The sequence below is a fragment of the Brachypodium distachyon genome, chromosome 3, assembly GCF_000005505.3.
Source record: "Brachypodium distachyon strain Bd21 chromosome 3, Brachypodium_distachyon_v3.0, whole genome shotgun sequence".
Classification (NCBI taxonomy): domain Eukaryota; kingdom Viridiplantae; phylum Streptophyta; class Magnoliopsida; order Poales; family Poaceae; genus Brachypodium; species Brachypodium distachyon.
This window is the reverse complement of record NC_016133.3, coordinates 57246241-57271806: the sequence shown is the minus strand read 5'-3', so window position 1 is coordinate 57271806 and position 25566 is coordinate 57246241. Positions and strand designations below refer to the sequence as shown.

Here is a 25566-nt window from a genome sequence, read left to right as displayed (position 1 = left end):
GCTGTCGTCGTGCTCTAGATCTCGTCCAGGCACTGGTTGTACTTCTCCTCCATTTGCATCATCCATATCTTGATTGGAAAAAAAAATAAGTGAAAAAACTATGCGAAAGCCAGACAGGTGGCTAGGAAAACCACTTTGGATGGACCGAGTGACTAAAAGTGTCCGGTTTTGAAAATTGAGGGACGAAAAAAGTACAAATTTTTTTTAGGGACGAAAAGCGAACTTTCCGACAAGTTGAGAGACGAAAAAAGTACTTTTCTCTTGTATTTATTGTTCATGAGAGTATTCCTTCCATTTCGAAATGACTTCACATTTAGGTTTGATCTAAATCAAACTTTGTTAGACACTAAACATATCTACTTTTTTGGGGGAACACTAACATATATACTGACTAAAAAAATATTTATATTGCACTTGCTTACATAGTCTGATTTTTACTAACTGAACGATTGATACAGTTTGATTTCGAAACGACCTTAAATATATAGACATAAAAAACGGATGTGGCGTTCTTTTATTTTTTCCATTACAGTACCATACTAGTAGTACATTTTGCAACAATGCAGATGAAGAAATATCAAGAGAAAACAGTGAAGGGATCGTGCAGCTGCTGATTCCTACTTAAGTACATCCTGAATTAGCTGTCATGAATTTATAAGAATTTATATAAATTCACGTCAGTTAAGTTAATTTGGAACGAGCAACTGTGTACCATGTCAGCACCTCGCACGCACGCAGAAGGGCGCAGCAACACGTTTTATGCTTAAAGTTTACTCAAAATAAAAAGGTGTGGACGATGAGATAGCTGCAGCACACATATGTGTAAGCGTGCATGCCCATATGATTAGTGCAGTTAAGCATCCGCGTGCGTACGTGCCGCGTGGCTAGCTTGTTCGGTCACTCTGAATCAATCGATCATCGTCCTGATCTGCTGCGCAGACCGCAGATGTACGATTCCCAACTTAAAAAAGAGTAAATTTCAAGTAATCACGATTTTTTGACAGATTTCTTACGGAATCACACTTTTGATAATTTGCTCGCAAAATCACATTTTTTCGGGTTGATTGTCTCAACCTAACCAGAACGGTTGTTTAAGCCATTTTAACAGTTTTCCTTACACGTGGGCTCCGCTATAAGTATCTATTTAATCAAATAAAAAATCATACAGTCAGAAAACAGAGTTGAAAGTGCGTCCAGGTTAACGTGTCGAGTCGGGTTTGCGTCCGACGTGGCAACTTACAGCGGGTCCCACATGTAAAGAAAACTGTCAAAACAGCTTAACATCAGTTTTGGGTAAGTTGAGACAATTAGCCCCAAGATGTGTGATTTTGCGAGCAAATTAAAAAAAAAGTGTGGTTTCGTGAGAAACCTCGCCCAAAAAATGTGCTTCTTAAGATTTACTCGGTTAAAAAACTTGGTAATTGACAATGGTTGCATGCAGCCTGTCAGTAGTGGAATTGGACAAGGTTCTTCGATCCTTGGTTCTGCACCTTTGGTCTTCACTCCTTCAAGGTGCATGGCCAATGTGTTGCATTGACGTACGTAGCATCATACGCGACATTATCGATGGATCGATCGACATTTTATACATGCTTGTCATGGCCAGCATAGGAAACCCGCGAAGGAGTCCACAACACAGCACTACAAAGCTGAGCGCAACCAAAAGAAAGAAAGAAAAACTCAGCCGTGCTAATCAATGACTTTGAACCGCGAGGATCGGTTGACTTCCACACAGAAACGAACTCGGCAGACACCGACCGACCAATCCATTCTAGCTCGACAAGTCATGACACCCACATGCACACAAAGCATAATTACAGGTACTCACCAAAGCGTGCTACGCCCGATCGAGTTTTCCCGTACCGACCAAGCTGCGGACAGGCTAATTAACCTACCGGGCATGGCGTGCGGTGCACAGTAGTGAGAACCCACGCTCGGGCTCGGGTCGATGGACGACGATCCGATCGCTCGCTTACCGCAAAAATGTGCGAATGCTAGCTATTCTTGCCTAGTAACATGGGCAGGACGCAGGAAAAACTTTTTCTAGCTGTTCTTGCGATGTCCTCGGATAGACCTGGAGGCGGGCGCCTTCGCGCGCAGCTTCTTCGGGGCGCACGCGACGGCGACTCGCTCTGTCCAGTACACAACAGTACGCACGCAGCAACGCGCGTCGCTGCCAGGGGATGAGGCTAGCTGCTAGCTGGAGCTGCACTGGCCTGCTCTGCTCCGACCGGAAACCGCGTCGAGCTGATCGATGCATAGAATCGATCCGATTCCTTTTGGCTTGGCGTTGGCAGGTTCTCGGACAGCGACGGTGGATCGATCGATGTGGCCTGGGTCACTGGGTGCCGCCGTCGGCTGGCGTAGGATCGTGTCATGATGCATCACAACAATCGTGTGCCCACTAGCTTGTCAGAGTCGTGTGCTCAGGACACGCTTGGCTAAGTGAAGTGCAGACAAATATATCGATCGATCGCTCTGGAAGCTTTTTTTCTTTTCTTTTCTTTTCTTTTTTCTGTTGCAAAGGCAACAGCTGCCCGTGTTAATACGAATCACGACCGGTTCGCGACCTACGCACGTCCGGCGGTCGACCGGGATTCGAACACCACTATCCTACATTCGACAAAGTACAGATGGTGTACCGTACGACTGCCATCATACTTGATCTCAAGTCAAGTGGATGGCTCAAAAGATCGATCGGTCGACCAGCAGTATGTACAACACATGATTGCAAATCTCAAATTAACAATCAACACATGTACGTACGCTTCCACTGTCACGGCGAATGATTTGAGCCCTTAATTTGCTTCTCAAAACTCAGAAGAAGTCACCTGAATCGCATCAACGTACCTTTAAACCTGTTAATTAATCGGGCTCTGCTACCGCGCTGGCGAGTCGTGAGAAGACAGCTGAGTACGATCGAGCAAGTACGGAGTACGTAGCTCTCTCGGCCTCACGTAACGTAAAAGTAGCTCCGGTTTCTGGTGCTGGTGTCATTCATCGATGGATATATTCCTCCACAAGAGAAACGAGGAGATTTGATCGAGCACAATATATGGCGGCGGCAACTTTCGTTCGACCAGCGCGCTCATGACAAAATGTGGAATTCCGGAGGCACACCTTTTCAGCAAAAGCACGCACGTAGTGCACTAGCTAGCTCCCACGGAATTCCTACGTACTCACTCTGGTGTCGTGTCTTCCTCCCCCCGTACCGTACACCTCACTGCTCCATGCATGGACCAACTTCGATATCTCTCTCCTCGATCAGAGCAGCTAGCTCGGTCGACCGGGGTATACTTAGAATCTCGTGTTGGCGAAACATGCATGGGCCGGCCGGGGTGGCTGGTCGGGCGGTCTACCTTAGACCTAGTGCCAGTCTTCGATCGTGTGCACGCATGGCCAGTATCGTCATGTGATTGGCCTGAAGGGAGACTGGGTTATGGAAAACAACAATATGGTTTCTCCCATGACTGTGGTTGGAGAAACGAGAGATTACATCTCCCGTACATCTTTGGGGCGCGAAGGTACATTGCGGCTAGGTTGGACCTGATCTTTTTACCGGGCCCATTACTTAGGATGCGTAGTAATTAATTAACTGGGCAGATAACATATATAATGGCTGAATAATCGACTTATCGATAACTAAAAATCAGGCCAGTTAGAGATAGAGCTGCAAACTTGTGACCCTCAGAGTACCCTTTGACCCTCCTTAGTTCAATCAAACGAACTAAAATTTTAAAATGACACAACTTTTTGAAAAACTAGTCCATTTGTTTGAAATCACCATGTTGCACCCCTAGTTAGAGCTAGCAAAAAGTAAACGCTACTCCCTGCGATCCATAATAAGTGTCGTTGATGATTATGAAACGGAGGGAGTAATTTGGTTTTGCTATTTGAAGTCGTTTGTGTTTCAGCTAGAAATCAGTCGACGTGATTGGTTGTCGGATCTTAATCTAACGATAGCACGTGTGAGAGTGTGGAGTATGATAACCCTCAGCCAACGGTTCTGATACGTCTATTCAAATTTAAGCCCTTTTGCTTAAAAATCGAGTGAATGAGAAATTAATTAGGTATTGTTATTTTGAAATACCATCTGAATTTTCTATTAAAACATAATTACTTCATTGCTATATTATTAAGATTCCATATCATCTACGGAGTATCATTTGATAGTTCAACAAAACATGTATAGTGAGCTTGTCACGTGTCACCGTGTGGTGGCTTCGACGGGTACCGGAGCCTGTAAAGAAGACTTTTCGTTACGATTGCCTAATTAATGATTCTTCGATAGCTAGTTTAGTAGTTATTGTTCGGTGGATTAAACTGGGACGTGTTCTAGTACAGGACTCGTATGTATCGTTGGTCAAAGTATACATAAGATCAGATGTTTTGATACACCTGAAATGCTATAAGTTTGTAATTAGCAGGAAATGTGCAGCCGCTTTATACTATAACCTGGCAGATTTTGTACTCATGTGCAAATGGCCCTCTCTGGGTGCAGCTTGCAGAAAAGCCACCTGCCGACGAACAGCGGTCGACATATCAATTTGCACTTTTCAAGGCAAAGAAACGAACTAGTATATCCTTAAAAAAAGCAAAGGAACTCTGAACATGCTTATGCTCCCACGCCACACACCTGATCACGACCAGTCCCTAGTTTATTACCGGTAAATGCACATCCCATTCACCAGCACGTCACAATTATCTTCTTTAAACCACATCGTCTACCACCAAGACAGCGGAGGGGACAGACAGTCTTCTGTCTTCAGTAAATCTTTCCGATGGACATCCCGAAATCCAGGAGGGTCAAAAGGAGCCAAGAAGACAAGCGACCAGCACAGCCTAGCATAGCTATATCCCCATTTCTTTTCCAAACAGATTCATTAACATCACCCTAATCAGTAACCAGATATACACTGAATTGAAATCCTGCTGTCGACTCCATGGATCAGCATCTACCACCACCACGTTGCTGTCAGATCTTATCTTCGATACGTATGCATATATACACATGTTGTAGCTAGCATCCGTCCACTTCATACAGGTGTCCCCGCCCCCGGAGAAGAACAGGTCTCTCTCAGAGGTCAGCAAAATGCTCGTGTAATAAATAAGCTCGCACAGAGGCCCCCAGCGGCTACGCGGTTTTACAGCCTAGCTCGCAGAAGAAGAAAAGAAACCCCGATGCTGGCAATGGCATGATGCGGATCGCTTTACGGTTTTGTGTAGGATCGTCAAAGGGTTGGAGGGGAAATGGACAGCGGGAATGGTTTAATCTCGCAGCTTTGTCCAAAGATCAATTGCACGAAGACGCACTCGCACACGATCACACAATTATTTGGCCAAGTACGCGTATCGTGTCCTCTATTTTTATTTTTATTTTTTTCTCACAAATCCACGACCTGACACAACCAGGGGTATGCGTGTATATATATGCACACAATACCAAACCTCAAAACTTACGCGGACTAGTACTCTTAGTCCAATTCAATCTAGTTTAATCTCTAGTCGGACTCCAACACATACGGCAACTTTTGCCAGATTAGATATTGTCTAAACGTACTCATGCTTGCACTCTAGTACTAACCGACTCAAATACTGACTCAAGATTACTCTAACAATCTCCCCCTAATCTTAAAGTTGCTATCTTCAGCGCTCCCCCGATCTTGGCTCACCGCAGCTCAATGTATGATCTTGACTCCCAGCCACGCTAACCTTGTGTACTACACCGTACATCCTGTGGCAACACCGTCCACTCCTAGCATCAAACATCCACACGTGACTACTCACATAGCCTCATGCAGGAAACATGGCCTCACTGAAGAGACTCATCACTGGTTACCGCCTCACAATACTCTTGAGCTTTCGTCTTCTCGCTGAGACACACAGATGACCACCCGCCACCTTGTCTGCACACACGTCTTCGCCCTCAGTGATACACCTCACCGGACAGCCCTTCGACCGTGACGTACCTCCACTGCTACAGAGCCTCACATAGACAACCACTTGGACACAACTCCTTGAAGACAATCTTGACGAGATTCCCCGGTATCGCACCTCGGCACCACAACCTCCCATCAACGATAGTCAACGACCTTGCCGACGACAGTTTGCCCTGATGCTGAGTACTTTCCGGCGATCAGTATTATGATCTTCCGTTACTAGAAGATCGGCCCACCGCGACGATGACTCCATCCAATCCGCTGAACGCTCCGTTGCCCGTCCCGAGACGCTAGCACATCGCCTCCCCGGGGCAAGCGTGTTTTCAAATCTTGGACCTCGCTCTGATATCAAATGCTGGGTTTGTCTAAAGATCAGTCACATGAAGACGCACACGCGAGGATCACCAAATTATGGCCAAAGGCACCTGTCGTGCCTTGTCTTTTTTTTCTGTTGTAAATCTCATGTTACAATGTCTTGCAAGCTTAATCTTACAAAGGCCAGGCCCCCATTTGTATATATACACATCCGGCAAGACTCCTGTATTTCTATTCGGACTACACATACACACGGATACTACTTGCACATAACAGACCTACACGGATTAGTAATGCATAAAACTAATCCTACTTAGACTCTTATACAAGATTAATCTAACAGCGGCCTCGAGGCGAAGAGCTGGAATGCATTAGACGCAGGGGACAGTCACAGTGGGCATGGGAGGGGAAGGAAGGGGGAAGCTTCCCTGACCAGGAGAACTGTTTAGGTGAAGATATTCGTTTCGTTTCGCTTTTGGACCATCTTGTTTTGTAGAGTAGTATTTGTGCACCTCTGGAGGATCATGTTAACCACAGACGTAATTATGGTTCAGATACTAGCTAGGATCGATGTTGAAATGATCTTCAAAGGTTCTGGATATGCTGTAAACTAAGATCAATATCATCGACAATAGTATTCATCCCCAACGACCAAGTTTGAGGATTATAGATGGTCATTCTGCTAAGACTGCGTTTTCATTATAATTTTTTAAAGAAAATCTAAAGAAAAACAGAGATTTTATTGAACTTTACAACTGTACGAAAAAGGATGGCTTTAGAGATCTAGAATTAACATTACCGAGGACTTATCTGTTGTATTGTACCAACTCAGTCATTGGTTCAAGAGTTGACAAAATTAGCAGATATAAATTGTTTTAGTAAACCTGAGTGTACCAAAGACTCCGGTAAAAAAAAGTGAGCAATAGAGCCACAATCCAGAAATTCCCCACGTGGAGTTGATGGTGCTTAACAGCAGGTGGATTATGGATAGGTGCAGGAATATGTTCTGTAATCTCCGGAAAGATAGTGAAAGTAAGATTGCATCTACGCCTCTTAACTGAATCACAAAGGTTATACGTACCAAAGTTGTTAAAAGATGGTGATATAGATGATATAACCACGATAGACTAACGTACAAAGATTATATAGATTATAAGTGCAAAAGGATTTTAGGTCCTATTATGACTTGCATGTACTTTCGATCTGAAATGACGATGAGTACTGATACGCTGATCCTGATAGAATCAAAGATGATTCTTTCTGCTTACTGTAAATTCATATTTGCTCAGTGGGGAATCGCCGACAGCAAACATAATATTAACAAATCTGCAGCCATATACAGCTGTAGGACTTTACCTTATACATATTCTGGTAATCAAGCGAGTGTTATGCATATGCATGCCCATAGCCCAGCAACCCCTGAACTGCAACCATGAATAGCAGATAAGGAAGATATCATTGGAGTTTCAATAGCTTTCACCGCTGATCTGTTTCTTGTACTATATCAAATGGTGCTGACAACTGACAAGTGCATTTTCTCCCGATCTGGAAAATAGTCATTGGTTTGGGAATCTGTTGGACTTCATTTTCTTGGTCAACATTGGTCATTTTCACTAACAGTATCTCTGAATTGGTAGACATGTCATGACAGACTGTATGCACGAGCATGACGCGTGGCACTGAATGTCTAGATGCGGTCATTTTCACTAACAGGACATAATTTTTTTTTTGAAACAATGGAAAAGAGGACAGGTCAAGAGAAAATAGCATCTCATTACAGTAATACGGAGTATACTTTAGCAAAAAAAGCAATAAAGCTCTGATAGCACGCAATAAAGCTCATGGTACTAGATGTTTACTACGAGTATTTTTTTAGAGCATTACTTAGATGTTTACTTTTTTTGACAACTACTTAGATGTTTACTAAGTACTACTCCTTTTTTGACAACTACTTAGATTTTTTTTGAGCGAATGACAACTACACCCTCCGTTCCATAATTCTTGTCGAATTACATGTATCTAGACACTTTTTAAGAATAGATATGTTCATTTTTTGATAAATTTGAGACAAGAATTATGAAACGGAGGGTCCTTAGATGTTTACTAAGTACTGCTCCAGAAAGTGTAATCGTGGAGGGAATAATGAGCTAACGGGCTTATATCCAGCCCGTAAGACTGGGGTTACCACGCAAAGCATGAGAATACTGGTGCACATTCGGCCCATGAGGCCATACAAGGCCCGGTACACGGCCGCGTCATCCGCCGACGTCGACGAGAAAAAAAAACTTTCTCAAAAAAAAAACTGGCGCCGCGGCTAAGCCCTCCTCCCCGTTCCTCGTCAGCGACAGACCGAGCGGCCGAGCCCAGCTGGTAACCATCATGGCGGCGGCGCTATCCGCTCTCCTCCCGCACGCTGCGGCCGTCCGCCTCGCGCCGCGTGGCCGTGCGGTTGCGGCCCGCCTCCTCTGCGCCGCGGCGGCAGGGGACGCCTCGCCGCCGTCTCCAGCGCCGCGGAGGCTGGCGCTGTACACGAAGCCCGGGTGCTGCCTCTGCGACGGGCTCAAGGAGAAGCTCCACGCCGCCGTCCTGCTCGCCGGCACCCCTTACTCCCTCGCCTCCCTCGAGCTCCAGGCAAGCAAGCGTGGCCAGACCCAGTTCATTCATAACTAATGCGCCTTCTCTTTCTCGTCCTGAGATGGATGCTTAACCTGGTGCTGATCTTCTATTAGGAGAGGGACATCACGACGGATCCAGAGTGGGAGCGGCTCTACCAGTACGAGATTCCGGTGCTCGCCAAGGTGCTTCCCGACGGTACCGAGGTAAATTATTGATTTGCTCGCCGTGACCTTTTGTCTGCTTCTGCTATGTGCTGACATGCTTTCAACTATGCAATGTAAGCTAGGAAATAGCCAATATCTCAAATTGTTAAATTAAACATGTGCCTGTAGCAATATCTCAAATTGACAAAAATACAACAAAGTAAAGAAGATGAGGGCTATGCCTCGCTGCTTCAGTATGGTTGGTTGCTGTGACAATGGTTGCTTTGGGGAAGAAATATTGCCGTACCACAAAATGTTGAGCTAGTACACATTGGATACAACCTTACCATGCCTGTGTGCCTTGACATATATGCACATTAAAAAGAGCACCAAAACAAAATAATGCAAGGCTGAAGTTGGGGAATCTTCACTTTAAGTTATATTTCGTTGTCATAATTTTTTTTGTGTGATGCTTGACCACAAAAAATTACCATTCCTTACTAGCATCTGATATTTGATCATTCTGATTTGTACTGTTTTGTGAGAGCTACTCCCTCAGTGTTACGTTATTCTAGGCTTGATTGATTGGAATATCGCTAAGTGACAAATGTACTCATATGACAGGAAATACTTCCGAGACTATCTCCCCGGCTAAGTGTGGAGCTCATACAAAAGAAAGTGGCCAGCGTGTTTGATCAGTAAGGACACATTTTAACTTGAAGAGTTCAATGGTCAGCTTTGTATTAAGAGCTGCAGCTGTAAGAATGCAAATAGATAATATGATGGTTGGTGTAATTTTCCTTTCTTGTAATCCATGATTTTCAATTTGCGTAACTTATTTGTAAGTTCTTTTGGGCACTTCTGTGGCTTTAAGATAGAAACCATATAGACAGACATCCAAATACTTGTTTTGGTTCTTAGAAGATCTACATGTTAATACTTGATAGTCAGCTATGGCACAGGAAAATACAGATATAAAAGTTTACAATTCTGAATTTTCTCATTAACAAGTGACAAGCTTGTGCTTTGTTACCAGAAGCATTTATAACATCTGATGCATAAGCAAGATTCATTAGCAAACCAATTTGCAAGGGGCTCTTGGAGATAATAAGAACAGTGTATGGCGTACGCCAATGCATGGGCTGCCTGAGGGAAAAATTGTTGTTAGAATGGATAAACACCTAAGGACATATCTCTAGGAGCATATGGTGGCCAGCCACCTTTGCAGCTGTAACCTGCTACTGGTACTTTACATGGACCTTGTGTGTTTATCCACCTTTGAAGATCATTTTGTATTTACAATTTACTGAGATTTCTTACAAATTAGGACATTAGTTTACATCCAACCTTGGCACAGCCAGCAGAATGTCATTAAAGCTTTACACTGTAATATGAGCTGAAGAATAGTCTTAATACGCAAATTCTGATCTGCCTAAGGGCATGGTTTCGGAGAGTTCCAATTGGAACTTGAAACATGTTGGATGTCAGTCTGTCACTGTATAAGTACCTGGAGAAAATTCAACATAGAAGAAGATTCAGACCAGTATACCAACTCTAATTTTATTCATATTTTTTTGAACATGAGGTAACTGCATTCTTCATAACTAACACTTGTAAGGTAAGAGGACTAAAAAAACACTTGTAAGGTAAGAGATGAATTGTGTTGGTCTTAATGAATTTAAGGAACATGCTGATGAATCCAAAAGCAACTTACCATATTACGGTCGGGATGATGTCGCAATGAACGTTGGTGTTGCCACTGCATTGCCATTCTTCTCGTGCAAAGGTATTTTCCCGCTATGAAGCCGTGTTGGTAATTGAAGAAGGATTGCCATGGGTGGAAGTCGCATCAACTTGCGATGTGGAAAGGCTGTGTTCATTATTGTCACGAAATCAGGGCATGAACAATGTTCACAAAGATTGGATGGCTGCGAATATGGAGGCATGGAAGGGGATGGTATTGGCGTAGGGGATGAACTAGGAGCAAATGATGGAATGATGCTTTGTAGGTATGGATCCAATTCAAGATCCTTAATTCTACCAAAAATTGATGGGTTTAGGCCTAGGTTTCTTGAACTTGATTCTATGATGATTTCAGCTAGCTGTTTCAGTCTCTGAGGTTCTTCATAAATGTTGCGGTCATCTGGTGAAAGAGAAACTTGCACTGTAACTGGCGGGTTAATCGTTGAGCCATTCTTATTTGTTACATCTAGGCATATGCCCTGCATGCATATAACATGTTGTCACTTTATGCCAAGATCATTTAGCAAACAACAAATACATTCATGGTACTTAATCATAACACATAGGGTATAGAGAAAGTTGAACCTTGTGTAGTGCCTGACCCAAGGTATGTTCAAGGCTCTTCTTCAACTCTGCAAGCACCCCCCTTATTTGGTGAATGCTCATCTCAAGAGTGACATTGAAAATAGGCTGCACAAAGTATACATTGGAATTATATGGTGGGAGTTCGACTTCCATGGTGATCCCTCCTGGGAACCCTAGCACCTCCACACAAAATGGATCTCCGAAAACTGATGGTGTTAGAGATAAATTCATCTGCTGAAGTGTAAGTTGCATCAACTTTGTTCTTAATGTACGCATGGATTGAGCACTTATGGAGGTATTTATTTGGTCAGGAAGAATGCCAAATTCTACACAAGTGACATCCTTGAATGAGAGTGTCTGCATAGTAACGGAAACCTGCATAATTTTCAGGTACGGAGTAGTATTCAGTATGGCTTGAGTTCTTGAAGTGGTGGTGATAGTGGTAGTTAACATACCTTACTATTCGGAACTCCTATTTGACGATATATCTCTTCTTCTAGCATTGTGGCATGTGAAGCCAGTTGTGCAGGTGGCTTCAACAAGATGAAACTGGCCTGAATTTCACCTGGAGAAGTGGATGTTTTGTCATCAAAGGATGGCAGTTCCAGTAGCTGATTGTTGATTGTGGTTGATTACTGAATAAAATTTGCATATTCTACTATCTAGATACATGATATATTTCTATCAATGGAACTTGTCAACAATACCATTCTGGAACCTTTGAAGGTATAGAAAGTACATAACTTATTATTTCAGAAACTAGTGGAGTAGTTGCTGAAGATAATTCAAAAAAAGAGTCAAAACCATTTAGCTTATTCACTCAGTTTCAATAGGCTGTTGATGGATTGAATACTGAGTTAGTTGATAATTGCTGAAACCTGGTGCTGAAGAAACTTACCCACGAGTTTGCCAGGATCATCAGGGATGTTCCCTGATGCCCGGAGATGAAGGAGCAGAAAGACGGCCGAGAGGAAGACACCGATGGCCATGAACAGCGAGATGATGCACTTGACGCTGAGAGCTTTGCCAATTGCGGGGGAGCATCGACGGAGAGCGGAGCCATCACTCGTTGCCGGGGCAGGGCGGCGTCCAGCCTGCTCAGCGTCACCGGCCTTGCCCATGGCGAGCGCATCTGGCAGCTCTGAGGCTACTTACTGGTCAGTGCAGAGAGTAGTAGGAACCATCAGAAATCTGGAGGCGGCTGCGTTGCGTCCGGGAGCAACTGGAAAGCTGGCGATGGTGCTCGCCGTTGCCGCAACGGTGACGTGAACGGGAACAATCAGGGATCGTCAAGGTCGGTGGGGTGGGTATTACTATTAGGAATGGTGGATGGGAAATTGGGAATGCTCACGACATAGGCCGGCTGTTTTGACTTCTGCTCGTATTAGAGCTTCTCTATATTGTGACCATGGGTAAGTTTAGAGCTGAGGCTTGCCCAACTTACCTTCAAATTTTCTTTGGACCTAGCTAAAATTTGTATGTACCATAGTCATTTCTTTCTTTCTTTCTTTTTTGTTTTGACGAGAAAAACACACATTGGTTCTGAGATATTTTTTGAAACTCTTATTTGTGAACAGTAGCAATCCAGCGTCCCAACTTTTTTCCAAGGTAATCCATATCCCACTATTCATCTCACAAAGTACAAGAAATTTGTGATTTTAGCGCTTCATGACAAAGAATATCCTTCCTCTATCGGCTCATGCTTTTGCTCTGGTCGCCTTTGCCACGATAGTTCTCTTCGAATAGTCTGAAAGCAAGGTTAGTTTTTATAGAAATAGAATGAAACAAAGGAAGATATTAAAAAAGTTGAGCAAGGTCATCATCCTAAACGTATAAGAAGACGTCATTAGAGTATTAACACAATGCGATTAAAATGGTTTGTCTTATTTGACCGGTGCTTACGAAGCTACTAATCTGATTTCTTTAGCTAAAGTGCTCTGCGGCATCACCACCAATGGATACAAATTTTTAAAGAGATGTTAGTACAAGATCGTTCTGAGTCGTCATTATCGAGAGGAAGTATCGATGATACAAAAGACCAAAGTGAGGTAACAAGAAGACACGAAGCAAGATACACTAATTTTGCCGTTCTACCACGATCAATATCTGAAATAGAGATTTCAGGCCTGTCTCCATAATGCACAACACAGAGGTGAAATGGATCGTGATTAAGTTACATACAGTACAAGTTGTGAAATTCTCCACTAGTGTGAAATGTTCCTAAACATGGCAAGATATCTTTCTTTTTTCCCAAGGCTAACAAACTTCGGGTTACAGCGTGGCGTCAAATGAGTTTAATCTATATGAGCTTCTTCTTCCTGAAATACCCTTGAAGGTGCCACAACTGCAAAACTGAAACCACGATGCAGACACCCAGTGAGAAAATACTGAACCAAGCGACCCTGCCATTTGTTTTCTCGCTCACTGCTCGCATCTCAGCTTCCCTGCATAGATATATGAAAGCAAATCACTTGTTGCACAGCTAAATTAAAATCTCCGAGTTATCATATGCTACTCATACTCGCCTACTCGGCCGCAGAAAGAAAAAAGGTGAATGAATCCAGCCGCAACAGGTCAGCTAATAAAATTAAACTAGATCCTACGGTGGATCACAGGTTGGAAGTTTCATCAGCAATGCTATCAAGAATTGATGACCGCATAACTATATAGACTATGTGACCAAAATCATTTTCCAGTAACGATCATATGTCGATTCTTAGAAATTTAAAAGTCTCAGTGACAGTAACAAATGATGTTGCCAGAGACTGATGCCAAACATGGAAGTAGAATAGATGGCATGCCTTGCTTTGAGATATATCATGTTCTGATGAATGGACTCTACTGCCACTTCAAGCTTCCTTAGCTCTAGTTCTACACCCTGCACACAAAAATAATAATCAGATTGCATGTAGTTAGAGACAGGAAGCAAGCAATGTGTTTAACTGGAACTCCAGAAGACTTGGACTTGTCTGTGGTTTGGCAGTTCATAGCCTCACCTCAATTTTGTCCTTCTTGGCAATAGCATCCCAGTCCTTCGTTGCAATCCCGGTTTTCCAATCAAGATTTACAGATATTCCTGATCCTTTCTCTGCACTATCTATCCAGAAGCAAGCAAGGAAGTTTCCAGCTTCCGTGGTCGTAAATGCAAATTGACCAACTGTAGCATTTCCATTTTCATGTAAGGTGTTCCCATATGGTGAAGTAACCTGCAGAAAGAGCAAGCATTCACATAAATGTAACGAAAAGTGATTATAAAGTAATTCATGCTATAGTATCATTAACAAGTACTAAATTGCTAAGCTTGACACTCAAGAACATTGTACTAGCATTATTTACACCACTATTTTACTGCAAATTGTCCAGCAAACTAAACAAAAACTCTGGCCAAAATTGGTGACAAAACGCTATGTCAGATTATCACCCATTCATAAGCTGTAAAAGCATTGCTCAACACATAGCAAAGACAAACCGAAGTAAATTTCCTAATCACAAAATGGAAAAGGTGAGTAAAATATCCGACTATACAATTAGATAGTTTTTGGTGTGGTTAGCATCAATGGCCCATGGATGAAATAGATCCAATCACGGAATAAACATTGTCTTCACGTAAATAGAGTAACGGTTAGTGGATATGTTCAAATAAAGTAGCATCAATTATCTAGTTGTTGGCAAGCTTATACATTAAGTATGCCCCTTTGTTCATTTCTCTCTCACATTTCTATTGCAATGGTGCGATTCTTATCGATCACCTTTTACTTCTTATTACACCACCAATGGGATTTATATAATACGAATGTCGGTAGAAAAGCAAATGCGGAATCATGTAAGGTGAATCACCTAGTTCATATGCTGTCACGAGTGGCATCCTGGGAGGAAACCACCATGGCTCAAGACAGAAGGAATCAGCACGGTTCAATCAACCCGATAAATCTAGCGACCATCACCGAGCACCCCACCGCGTCATCAATGTGACGTGAGTATACGAATCTGGTTAAAAGCAACAGCCAGATATTCTAGACCCACACTCTACCGTCGTCATATTGCACAACGCGAAACAAATCTAGATAAACTGAACAATATGAGCACAGCGGCAACAGTCCCAGATTGACTGATTGAGCATAAATCTGCATGCCGCAGCAGCCGCAGGACCCAGAGAAACCAAAGCTTTCTATACCGCTGCTCCACCCGACGGACAAACGCCCACCGCGTAGTCAACTTAGTTCGTCCAAATTATGGAACAAAAAAACAGAGAGGAAACAATCGGTTGCACGGTAGAATCTGGAGCATGAGACGGGAAGGAAGGGGATGGATTACCTTGACGGCGAGGGTGGGGTGGGAGGAGGGGTGAGACTCGTACATGAGGGAGTAGTCCGCGAGCACCACCACGTTGGCCTGGATCTCCTCCGACACGCACTTGGTCCCCGCTTGCGGCAAATCGAGCCACACCGCCTCCGCGCAGAGAGACGCGGCGGCGAGCACGAGAGCCGCCGCGAGGGATAGCCCCACCGGCGCCATCTCCGTCGATCTAGGGATCTCCGCCTCGCGTCGTCGCGGGGGTTTCGGGGGAGGGAGCTGCTGCTGCTGTAGGGAAGATGAGTCGTGGGTAGGGGACTGCGCCGGGGACCAAGTCGGGGGGCATTTTTGGAATTATCTTCATTGGGTTATTGTGCCTATGACAAGTGGACCCGGTGTACTTTGATAATGATGTGGGTTTGAACAGCAGCATCCTCCGTTAATCTAATCTAATACTCTCCCGTCCCATATTAAATGGCTCAAATTTGCAAAAATATGGATGTATCTATACCCAAAAAATGTTTAGATATATGTAATATTTCGTCAGTTAATATAGGATGGAGTGAGTATCCAATAACCTAAATAATAAATGTTCCTTCTACCAATGAAAGGCAAGACCGCAAGAGTATGTAAAAGGATTAAATATACATCACAGATCACACGTTTTTGGTTTTCTCAGCACCTCAAAAGGTATCAGCTTGGTTCCACCAAAAAACCCAGCCCAGCGAGACCCGCGGTGATTTCGTCAATCTCTTAAGATCTGCCGGCTCAATCTTTCGGAGGTACTCACAGTGGTAGGGTGTGCGTGTTTGCGTGGCTCTGCGTTTGTAGTGTGTTAAAAAAAAAGCCTCGTATTCTCGTTCTACGTACAAGAGCAAGTGGAATAGAGCGCCCGTCCATGCAAACGCAACCACCACGTGTACGAATGAAACTCCCCCTAAAAATGTGCGTGCAAAACTCGGGAGACTTCAATTCGGTGTGTACTCCAGCCTAGAAGGATTTTCTTACTAATCAGCTTTTTTTATACATCACTGTCCATCGAGATCACAAGCTGACCCCCGCCGGCCACGGGAGGCATCAAAACTGAACCGCAGGATCCTCCGGAAGTCAGCAGGGCGAATAAAAAGAGCAGAAATGCAAACCTCGTCACCCCCTAACGACGTCGACAGAACCGGTGACGAAGGGCCGGGGAATCGGAGATTCGGAATCCAGCCGGTGTGTCTCCAGTGCTCCCGCGCGATTCGCGTGAGCTTGGCGAAGTGTCTTCATCAGGAATCCGGAGGGGATTGATGCTGGCAGCGACCTGTGACCGTGATTGGGCATATGGATGGGACATCAGGAATTGGTTTAATTTGGAGTCCTCTTTAATTTGCGTGCGCGCTCTTTCGGTCATGCGTGTATACCGTGTACACGCACAGCATGCGGCAGCATCTGAGTACGATCGATCGATTTCAGATGACTGATTACGTTGCTATGGATGGATATGCCCCGGCCCTCTCGGAGCTCCAAATTGCAAGGAGGCCAAGATAAGAGAGAGCTCATGGAACGCGCGAGGTAAGAGGAAGCTTTAGTTTAGGAAGGAGTTTCTTTTATTCTTCAGATATCGCATTTGAGGACTTTCAGCAGTTACATTTTCGGAGGAGGATTCAGTGAAGTTACTGCAGGATAACTTTGGGTGGCTGACGTGTGGGTCTCACGTGCCAGCCAAACAAAGTCACCTGCATGTACTTCGCCGAAGCCGCGTCCCACGTTTTCAGAGATATTGAGAGAATTAACCGTGCAGAAAAATGTAAAGGGCACAGGTCATGGCGTGCATTAGTGATTAGTGAGAGCATGACATAAGCTAAAGCACATTTCGGTTCCATGTCGAGAGTACGTGTAAGGAACGAATTAACAAGACGCAAAGCTAATTAGTTGCCAGTACGTGGAGGCACCAAGAGGAGGAGAGCGATCGAGGATGACATGCATGCTGCCAGCTCGACCGAGCAAGAGCTAGCAGAGTAGGAGATTCATAACTCTAAAGCAAGTTAAAAGCAGATCTGATCGATTAATTAATTAAGCAGGCACCCCGGACACGTCAAGGCCGCCGGTCTTATCCGTTACACTTGCTCAACATCTAACCAGCACTCGCTCACTCTCTCTCGCATGCAAGCCACTAGGATCTTAGAACAAGTTTCTGAAGAGAACAGATCAAAAGAAAAGGAAAAAAAAACGTGTCCATATCCCCAATGATCGATCGATCGATTGATGGACTAGTTAGACAGACCGTACGATATTAGCTATTCGATCGATGGCTTGACTAGTAGCGCAGGCCATTTGCTGCCGCCGGCTTCTTGACGTCGAAGACATGGCCGCCGTTGCCGATCTCTTGCTTGCCCTTATTGTCGGTCGTCACCGAGGTTAACGGCGGCTCGCCGGCACCCTTGGCGGACACTTGGCTGATCTCAGAGGTTAACGGCAGCTCCCCGGCGCCCTTGACGGGCACTTGGCTGACCTCGTCCTTGCTCTTGCCCCAGATGAGGAAGTAGAGGCCCGCCACGATGATCGCTGCACCTATCACACTATAGAGAAGAAGAAAAATAACGTGTTAGCAATGCTAATTAATTTACCCTTCGTCGATCTGAATCTGAATGCATGTATGTAATGTAATGTAAGTACCTTCCAAGAGTGATCTCCTCCTTGAGGATGATGGAACCCATGACGGAGGTTATGATCATGCAGAGCGGGTTGAATGCCGTGACGAACACCGGCCCCCTCTGCCTCGACACGATCCCCTGCACGTAGTAGGCCACGCCGGAGCACACTATGCCCTGCAACGCAACAAAAAAAAAACAAATTTAACCAACATTCATCGATTTGGTTGGGGGGGGGGGGGGGGGGTAATTCAATGGTTAGAATCGATCAAAAGAACTCACGGCGTAGACGGCGGTGAAGAGGCGGGTGTCGAAGCCGATGACCCAGGCCTGCGTGTTCCCCCTCTCGGCGACGAGCGCGACGGAGCCGCTCATCAGCGACCCGACGGCGCAGATGAGCACCGTCAGTGACAGCTCGGCGGGGTAGCTCTGGAGCGTGCTGGACTGGAGCACGAAGAAGCAGGCCCAGGCGACGCAGGCCGCGATGGTCATGATGGTGCCGCTCAGCCACCCTGCGCCCTGGCCCTGGCCCTGGCCCGCGCCGTGGTTGGCCGCGCCGGCCCGGCCCTTGGTCCACGGGAACTGGACCGCCGGCCCGTGGTAGAGGATCATGAGCACGGCCCCGGCCACCGTGAGCACCGTGCCCGCGATCTTGGCCTGGCTGTGCAGGCTCCGGAGCCGCACTTTCTCCATGCGCAGGATCAGGGCCAGCACGAAGGTCACTGCTGGGAGGATGTTGATTAGCGCTGATGCGAAGCTCGCTGAGGTTAGCTTGGCGCCCATGAAGTAGAGGTTCTGGTCAAGCACAGGCCTGCACAGTTAACACGTAGTACGTCTCAGCATTGCCATGAATTTACTGTCAGTGTAGGCCTCATGTATGTATATATGGAGTGTGACGTACTCGAGGAATGCGAGCCCCATGATCTTGAGGAAGACTTTGATTGTCATCGGCGGCCTCTGTCCCCTGCACACAAATTACCCCACGAATTGATACCACGTCAGTTGAAGTTCTCTGTGAATCACATGCATGCACGATCCAGGTAAAAATGGAAAGGGATTTAGTTCAAGTTTATTGCAACTGGTACGTAGGTCCTTGATCACTACCACTGACCAATCAGGGCACACTGCAAGCTTAGCTGCCTAGCTAGCTAGTGGAGGTCGATCGTCCAAGTGCGTTTACACGCACGCACGTAGACGTGCATATATGCCATACTGCAGGTTGACGGTTTCCCTTCCTTTTTGTTTGGAAAGAAAAATACAGGTTGATGTTACGCCAACAAAATAAATATGTATGTATGGTTATCTGTCATTTTCTTCTTCTGCTGTGCACACTAACTTGCACTCTAATCTCTGATGGATCTATATGCGGATGCTGCCGTGCTGATATTTTCGGTTGAAGGATTTATATCACGGGGGCGTACGTCGTCACTACGTACGAAAGTTGGAAAAAAGCGTGCCGGTACAGAAATAGAATAAGGTAGCAGGATATGTATATATATGCCTTTTCTGGAATAGTATCTGCCAGTGCTGGTCGTGCAGCGAGCACCATCCTACAAGGGACAAAAAATGCCATGTCGGCTGATCGATCTAGGCTCTGTACGTGGTTTGTGGCTTTAATCGTGTATGGCTGTATGTATATATATGAGGGGCACTGGGCAGGACGAATGAACTGAACTGAACGATTAAAGTGCACGTGCAAGTGTGCTCGATCGTGGGTTGAGCACGATCGATGAGCATGAAAGTTGGCTGAACAAAAAGAAAAGAACCCACCTTCCTTTAATTTCTACTATGTGGTTGGCTAGCTGTCCCTCGTTTTTTGTTTGTCCTAACTAAAAAAGGAATGTCAGAATAGGATTATAGTGATGCTGAACCAGGATCGAATCATTTTCATCCGACGTGTTGTACATGCTGCGTGGTTAACATAACATGGACGCATGGTAAACAGTACTCACCCCGTTTCATAATTCTTGTTTCAAATTTGTCTAAAAATGAATGTATCTATTCCTAAGAAAATGTCTCAAATTTGCCTAAAAATGGATGTATCTATTTCTAAAAAGTGTCTAGATACATGTAATATTTCGACAAGAATTATGGAACGGAGGGATTACATGTGATCTATCCGAATTATTAAGATCCTAATTGCAGCACGTACGAGTTCATTCGATCGATAGGCATGAACTGATTGCATGCATGCATGCGAGAGAGACCGGCCAAGACGTGCATGCATGCATGTGTGTGCATGGGAGAAAGGGGAGGAGATATAGCTTGGTTTGGGGAGCTAGCGCGCTAGCTAGAGCACTAGAATGGATCCAAGTTATGTATACCTCTCGAAATAGAGTGCGAAGGGCGCCATGACGGCGGTGGCGACGAGGTTCCGGTAGACGACGAGCACGAAGTGGCTCATCCCGCCCTTGAGCGACGCCACGGCCACCACATACATCCCCGCGAACCCCACCTGCAGCAGCACCATCGCCAGGTACGGCTTCACGTCGTTCAAAACTCTCCCCACACCCATCCTGATCGCTCAGATATGAATATGATCCTCTCGCGCTCTCGATCTCCTTTTCAAAGTTAATTTTTCAAGCTCTTCCTCGAGCTCGATCAGCTCGATGTCCCTCTAGCTAGTTTGACACAAGCTAGAAATGGCTGTGAATGAAGAGGCAATGAGCTCACAACCGGAACCCCCCCGTTTATATAGCCGCTAGCTCTGCTCTACCCGCCCGCTGCACAGTACTACTGCGGTGTGTGCAGCAAAAGCTCTTAATGACCGGATCGAGTTAATTTGGTGCAGATGCCAAGTGTGGCCATTGGTGGATCCTTGTCACGCCTCATGCGCCTGCACTCGATCTCCGTGTTACTGTAGTTTCTAGTGCCATCTTAGCTAGCTATTATGTTCCATTATTCCTAGTTTAATATATTCCACTTCCGGGCAAAGTTCGTTTCTCTCTAGCTCTCACTCCCTTTGTAGTACAGTGTTATCTTTCTCTTTGCAATGCTTTTCACGAGGAAATAAATAAAATCCAGGGGGCACGTACGACCTATGGTTTGCGGTTTGGGTATCTTTATCGGCCACCTGAGAGGAAAACACATGCTCTTGCGAGCTTGCGGCAGGAATGATCGGAGCCGTCAGAGTCAAGGTCTGTGGGAGTTGTGTTAGCTGGACATAGCCCTTTTCAAACTTTGCCCCTAGCTAGTGCTCTTGTACCGACAAAAGAAAAGGATTCATGTTCATGCATTTGGATGCATGAAAACATGTCTAGGTCGACTCTAGACTATAGCTGCTATAGGATCAGATCGAGTAGCTATCAGTGAGTTAATCGAATGATAAGACGTGGAATCAGTACTATGTGCTGCTACAATTAAGGTGAATCCGTGTTTATTCTCTTCATGCTAGTTGCAAAGCTGGAGATTCTCTCTGGAAAAACAGATCAACATCGTATATCTTTTCTTTTTCTCTGCTAATAGAAAACGCATCATGTGTTGTGATGTACGTGCAGTGCATGTTGTCGAAATGTGACCTTATTGCACCGAATGGTTTGTAATCTCTGAGCTAATCCGCTTGCATCTTATGATGTCAGGGTTATCTTAGAGATGTCACGTAAGCTTTAGCTTTGTTGGGGCTTGGAATAGAAAGAGAATAAAGAGCTCGAACGAGATCGGTTTTTCTAATTACGTTTTAACCATCATATATATAGTTTAGAGCATACGAGATTCTTTGTCAGAGATAACACTAAAAGATATATATCCTATGCATCAACTATTATCCTTTCTAGATGATGTGGAGTCCTGAGAGAAGACATATATATGCCTTCTCCACTAGGTACTGTAGATGCCTTAAACTACACGCATGTGCCTCCTCTAAAGAACAGATTTCCTCTGGAGTGTGCACCATGCATGCATGTATTTGTAAATGAAAATAAAATCAAGCGCAACCAAATTAACCATGGCTGCAACTGAATTTATAGTATCGGAAAGTTTGGGGATCGAGTACACGGAGTCACAAACCGAGAGACTCAACCAAATTTGAATCACAATTAGTTGGCTATAAAGTATGGAGCTATTGGTTTTAGATTTTGGTGCAACTTATCATGTCAAGTGTAGAGTTGCATGAATCGAACCAATGCACTCAAAAAGGTAAAACTAATGGAAAACAAAGGACATTTGCTTATACTTCAGACTCCTTAACGTGAGATGTGTTGGCTCGATGCCATGTAAAGTTGCACAAAGTTGCATGTATCTAACCGGTGCACACAAAGCTCCAAGAGCTGGGATTGATGCAGGCCGCAATATGTGGAGTTGCATATATAGACCGAAGCAGTGCACACAAAAGGTTAAACTTGACGGAAAAGAAAGACGATTCACTTATACTTCAAAAAACCTCTCGGTCTTCACGCAAAACCCTCTTGGCTCGTACAGATGGGTTCAATATAGCTAGGCCCCAATATTTAGAGTCGCATGCACCGAACCGTGCACCCAAATCATGGTTCACGACAGAGTTCACTCTTGTTTTAGCAAGTGCAACCAGCTAAATTATCGTCCATGATATACGGGTCACGAGAACCATACAAATACAACACTCTAGCTAAACTTGACCATTACTCACCGTAGAATAGCCAGCGGTCAAAGTTTAAAAGTTGTATTGCCCCCTAAAAAATAAATAAAAGTTGTATTGCATATCTTCTGTCAGCACGTACGTAGTGTATCTGTGAACAGAGAGAGGCATCACGTAACTTAAAAACCGCCAATCATATCTCCTCAAAACTCGCATCCTGCTCCTCTTCTCCCAGCTCTAACCAAATCAAGATGCACATTTGCTAGCTTTTCTTTCCTTTTTGCAGGAACGAGCTAGCGCGTGTGTACGTCCACCTAATGGAGTCAATCAGCTCGTACTCCGTCCGTCCTGTCCAACTGCATAATGCCACCAAGTGCTTGCTGAATGCTGATGCACTCCGCCATGGCCGGGTGCGCTCCTGTTAGGATTTCACAATCCTCTAGCTTTGCATCGATCCGTCCATCTGACCATCCATCCATCAAATCACCCACGGAGAGAACACTTGCATATCGATTCTTCCAATTCCAACGCCTTAATATACCGGAGCAAGATCAATGGCCCCCGGTTTGGTGGTACGGAAATGTCCATATATCTGTTTACCAAATTGATCGGTGTACCAATGAGGCATGCTCAGTGAGTGGCGCCCGTGGTTAACGAATGGATAGAGCGTGTCAACTAGTTTGACACGATCGAACTTAACAGTGGCCTCTCCACTAGGCAACGTTGTACGTGCGTACCGCCTCGCGGCTTCGGTTATTTGCTTTTTCCCTGTCATGCATATATGCAGCATCCCGTTCGATCATACGAATACGATGGCACATGTCAAGAAGGACTTGTACACCCGATTATATATGCAATGCCGTGAACTGCATAAGGCACCATATATATCCGTTTCTCCAGTGGTGTACAACACATTGGAGAGCTAGCCAGGGCCACAGAAAGGGGAAAACAAACTGAACCCGATGCGTGCCGAAGGATCGAGCAGGTCGATCTGACGCTCTGCCACGTCGGAATTCGAAAGCCAGTGTTCGACGATCCGATGGCGATTTTTGTCTTAGCAGGCCAGCAGCACCCACTACCATCGTTTCCCCCTTTCCTTCTATGATATCCCCTGCCGGTATCGCCTGAAAAAGGGAAAAGAAGAGACGGACGTATATACTCTATCTTCGCATCAGGCACAGACAGGCAGAGTGGTATACAGGCACAAACATGCTTACAACGGCATTGGCTGGCACGCAATCTAGCAGCCTTGGGTGAATGAATGTCATCCGGGCGATGAATCACACGCACTCACGCTCACTGCATGCTTCTTTCTCTCAGTCGTCTCAGGTCAATGTCAGCCGGGCGAGAACGCAAAGGCGAGAGAGAACTCAAAACTAGCTTAGCCTTTCCAGTGACCAAGTGGCCTCCAATATCTGCGGTGCTCCGGCCATGTCCTGTAGAACGACACCGCCTGACCAACCGGCCGGCGGCTCTCAGCCCAAGCAATTATTAGCACTAATCTGTGCAGCTTAATTAAGATCTCCTCGATTCGATCCGTCTCATACGTACGCATGGACGTGGATATCTGTGAAACAACAGCAGGGACAGCAACAGAAACAGATTTGTTATCAGAATGATTTCAGATTTTTTTTTTGTTTCAGTCTCCCTCTCTCTCGGTCGCAGCAGCCTGCTTTACTCTTGCTGAAGTTTGCAGCTTTAGGCCGATAAACTAATTAAACCGGGGGGGGGGGGGGGGGGGGGGCTAATGCTAACCCTGTCATTTGGAGATGACACGGGATCAATCATGGGGAATATTCAATTCGGACCAGTGCTCGCAAGCAGAGCAGAGCAGGCGCACCGATCCATGTCACTTTGCAGCAATGATTTGAGGCTTTCGGGGTGCGCTGTCAGCGTAAACTAATTGCCCAGGAATGCGTATTAGTATATTGCTGGAGTTCTTGGCCACTTCTTCAGACCCATCTACTATCATGCGAATGCGAATCGGCTGCGATATCTGCGCGCCTTTGTTAAGTTTGCTTTTCCTTTGCAGGAAATTTGTAATGCTGTCTTTTGTTGGGAAAGAAAGAAAATTCCAAATCTTTTGCTGCATCTTATCCTCTCCTTATCCATTAGTTCATGACAAGTACACACAAGTTTGGTGTGTTTCAAATGATAGATGGATTAACAAAAGAGATAACAAGATGTCAAGATATGCTGTAATTCAGTAATAAAATCCAGTTGGTGGCAAACATTTAACTCGTTTAGCAGTAAGGCGCCAATTGAAGTGTGCTTAGCTGCAAACTCTTGGCTGAACCAAACGTGTGGCTCGGTTCTTCGTGGGTAAAATAGCCAACCAACACAGAGGTTAATGCACCCCGCCGAACATTCTCCAAGAAGCAATTGCAGCCATGTAAAATTCCTTTTTCACCTTTCGGAACGGAGTCATCGAGCACGTTCCTGCAAATGGAAACTGAACCTGGCATGCATCCATGCATATGCGGTGCAGCATCTCTCTCTCTAGTTGATCCATATATAATTGAAGCCTAACTCAATTGAATACTGATCACTGCTTATATTAGTCTTTTCTCCCCCCTAGAGACGTCATTGTGCAACCGCTCTTGGTCTGTTCCAGGGTCACAGGGGTGTGCTGCTGCCTGCTAGTAGGGAGGCCTAGTGAACTTCAGATGTCATCTTCAGGTTTAAGCACCTGTTCTGTTCTGATTTCTGAAGGCCCACCAGCCATCATGCTACACTTCTTTTAGAGA

At 45.1% G+C, this 25566-nt stretch overlaps 4 protein-coding genes and 1 long non-coding RNA gene across 5 annotated transcripts; 2 read left to right on the top strand and 3 right to left on the bottom strand.

The window, feature by feature from the left end:
* Positions 1–8551: 8551 nt before the first annotated feature.
* Positions 8552–9959, top strand: LOC100828508. The gene is made up of 3 exons (XM_010237767.3): positions 8552–8885; positions 8984–9073; positions 9638–9959. Exons 1-3 carry the CDS (start codon positions 8634–8636, stop codon positions 9713–9715), a joined length of 420 nt encoding a protein of 139 aa, XP_010236069.1. The 5' UTR covers positions 8552–8633; the 3' UTR covers positions 9716–9959.
* Positions 9960–10160: 201 nt separating this feature from the next.
* Positions 10161–12957, bottom strand: LOC100830429. The gene is made up of 5 exons (XM_010237769.3): positions 12240–12957; positions 11797–11906; positions 11342–11716; positions 10728–11235; positions 10161–10520 (listed from the first exon to the last, which is right to left on the bottom strand). Exons 1-4 carry the CDS (start codon positions 12460–12462, stop codon positions 10732–10734), a joined length of 1212 nt encoding a protein of 403 aa, XP_010236071.1. The 5' UTR covers positions 12463–12957; the 3' UTR covers positions 10161–10520; positions 10728–10731.
* Positions 11442–12397, top strand: LOC112271748. The gene is made up of 3 exons (XR_002965072.1): positions 11442–11582; positions 11653–12067; positions 12255–12397. It is a non-coding gene; the product is annotated as an uncharacterized LOC112271748 (long non-coding RNA).
* Positions 12958–13413: 456 nt separating the features above from the next.
* On the bottom strand, positions 13414–15973 carry LOC100830115 (transmembrane emp24 domain-containing protein p24delta4; the record flags this gene model as incomplete). The annotated part of the gene is made up of 4 exons (XM_003570508.4): positions 13414–13785; positions 14143–14219; positions 14338–14547; positions 15656–15973. Coding segments are annotated over 4 exons (750 nt in total), but the record flags the coding sequence as incomplete, so codon positions are not given.
* Positions 15974–17652: 1679 nt separating this feature from the next.
* LOC100829500 (WAT1-related protein At1g44800) lies at positions 17653–20944 on the bottom strand. Its single transcript, XM_003570506.4, has 5 exons — positions 20592–20944; positions 19169–19231; positions 18550–19078; positions 18293–18444; positions 17653–18195 (listed from the first exon to the last, which is right to left on the bottom strand). Exons 1-5 carry the CDS (start codon positions 20780–20782, stop codon positions 17934–17936), a joined length of 1197 nt encoding a protein of 398 aa, XP_003570554.1. The 5' UTR covers positions 20783–20944; the 3' UTR covers positions 17653–17933.
* Positions 20945–25566: the final 4622 nt, after the last annotated feature.

Excerpts from the sequence above, each read along its gene's own strand:
- LOC100828508 (XM_010237767.3), top strand. The coding sequence starts at position 8,634 with ATGGCGGCGGCGCTATCCGCTCTCCTCCCGCACGCTGCGGCCGTCCGC. Across the intron at positions 8,886-8,983 it reads TCGCCTCCCTCGAGCTCCAG|GAGAGGGACATCACGACGGA; the intron begins GCAAGCAAGCGT and ends ATCTTCTATTAG. Across the intron at positions 9,074-9,637 it reads TGCTTCCCGACGGTACCGAG|GAAATACTTCCGAGACTATC; the intron begins GTAAATTATTGA and ends CTCATATGACAG.
- LOC100830429 (XM_010237769.3), bottom strand. The coding sequence starts at position 12,462 with ATGGGCAAGGCCGGTGACGCTGAGCAGGCTGGACGCCGCCCTGCCCCG. Across the intron at positions 11,907-12,239 it reads TGATCCTGGCAAACTCGTGG|GTGAAATTCAGGCCAGTTTC; the intron begins GTAAGTTTCTTC and ends CCACTTCTCCAG. Across the intron at positions 11,717-11,796 it reads TAGGAGTTCCGAATAGTAAG|GTTTCCGTTACTATGCAGAC; the intron begins GTATGTTAACTA and ends AAAATTATGCAG.
- LOC100829500 (XM_003570506.4), bottom strand. The coding sequence starts at position 20,782 with ATGGGTGTGGGGAGAGTTTTGAACGACGTGAAGCCGTACCTGGCGATG. Across the intron at positions 19,232-20,591 it reads TTCGCACTCTATTTCGAGAG|GGGACAGAGGCCGCCGATGA; the intron begins GTATACATAACT and ends ATTTGTGTGCAG. Across the intron at positions 19,079-19,168 it reads ATGGGGCTCGCATTCCTCGA|GCCTGTGCTTGACCAGAACC; the intron begins GTACGTCACACT and ends TTAACTGTGCAG.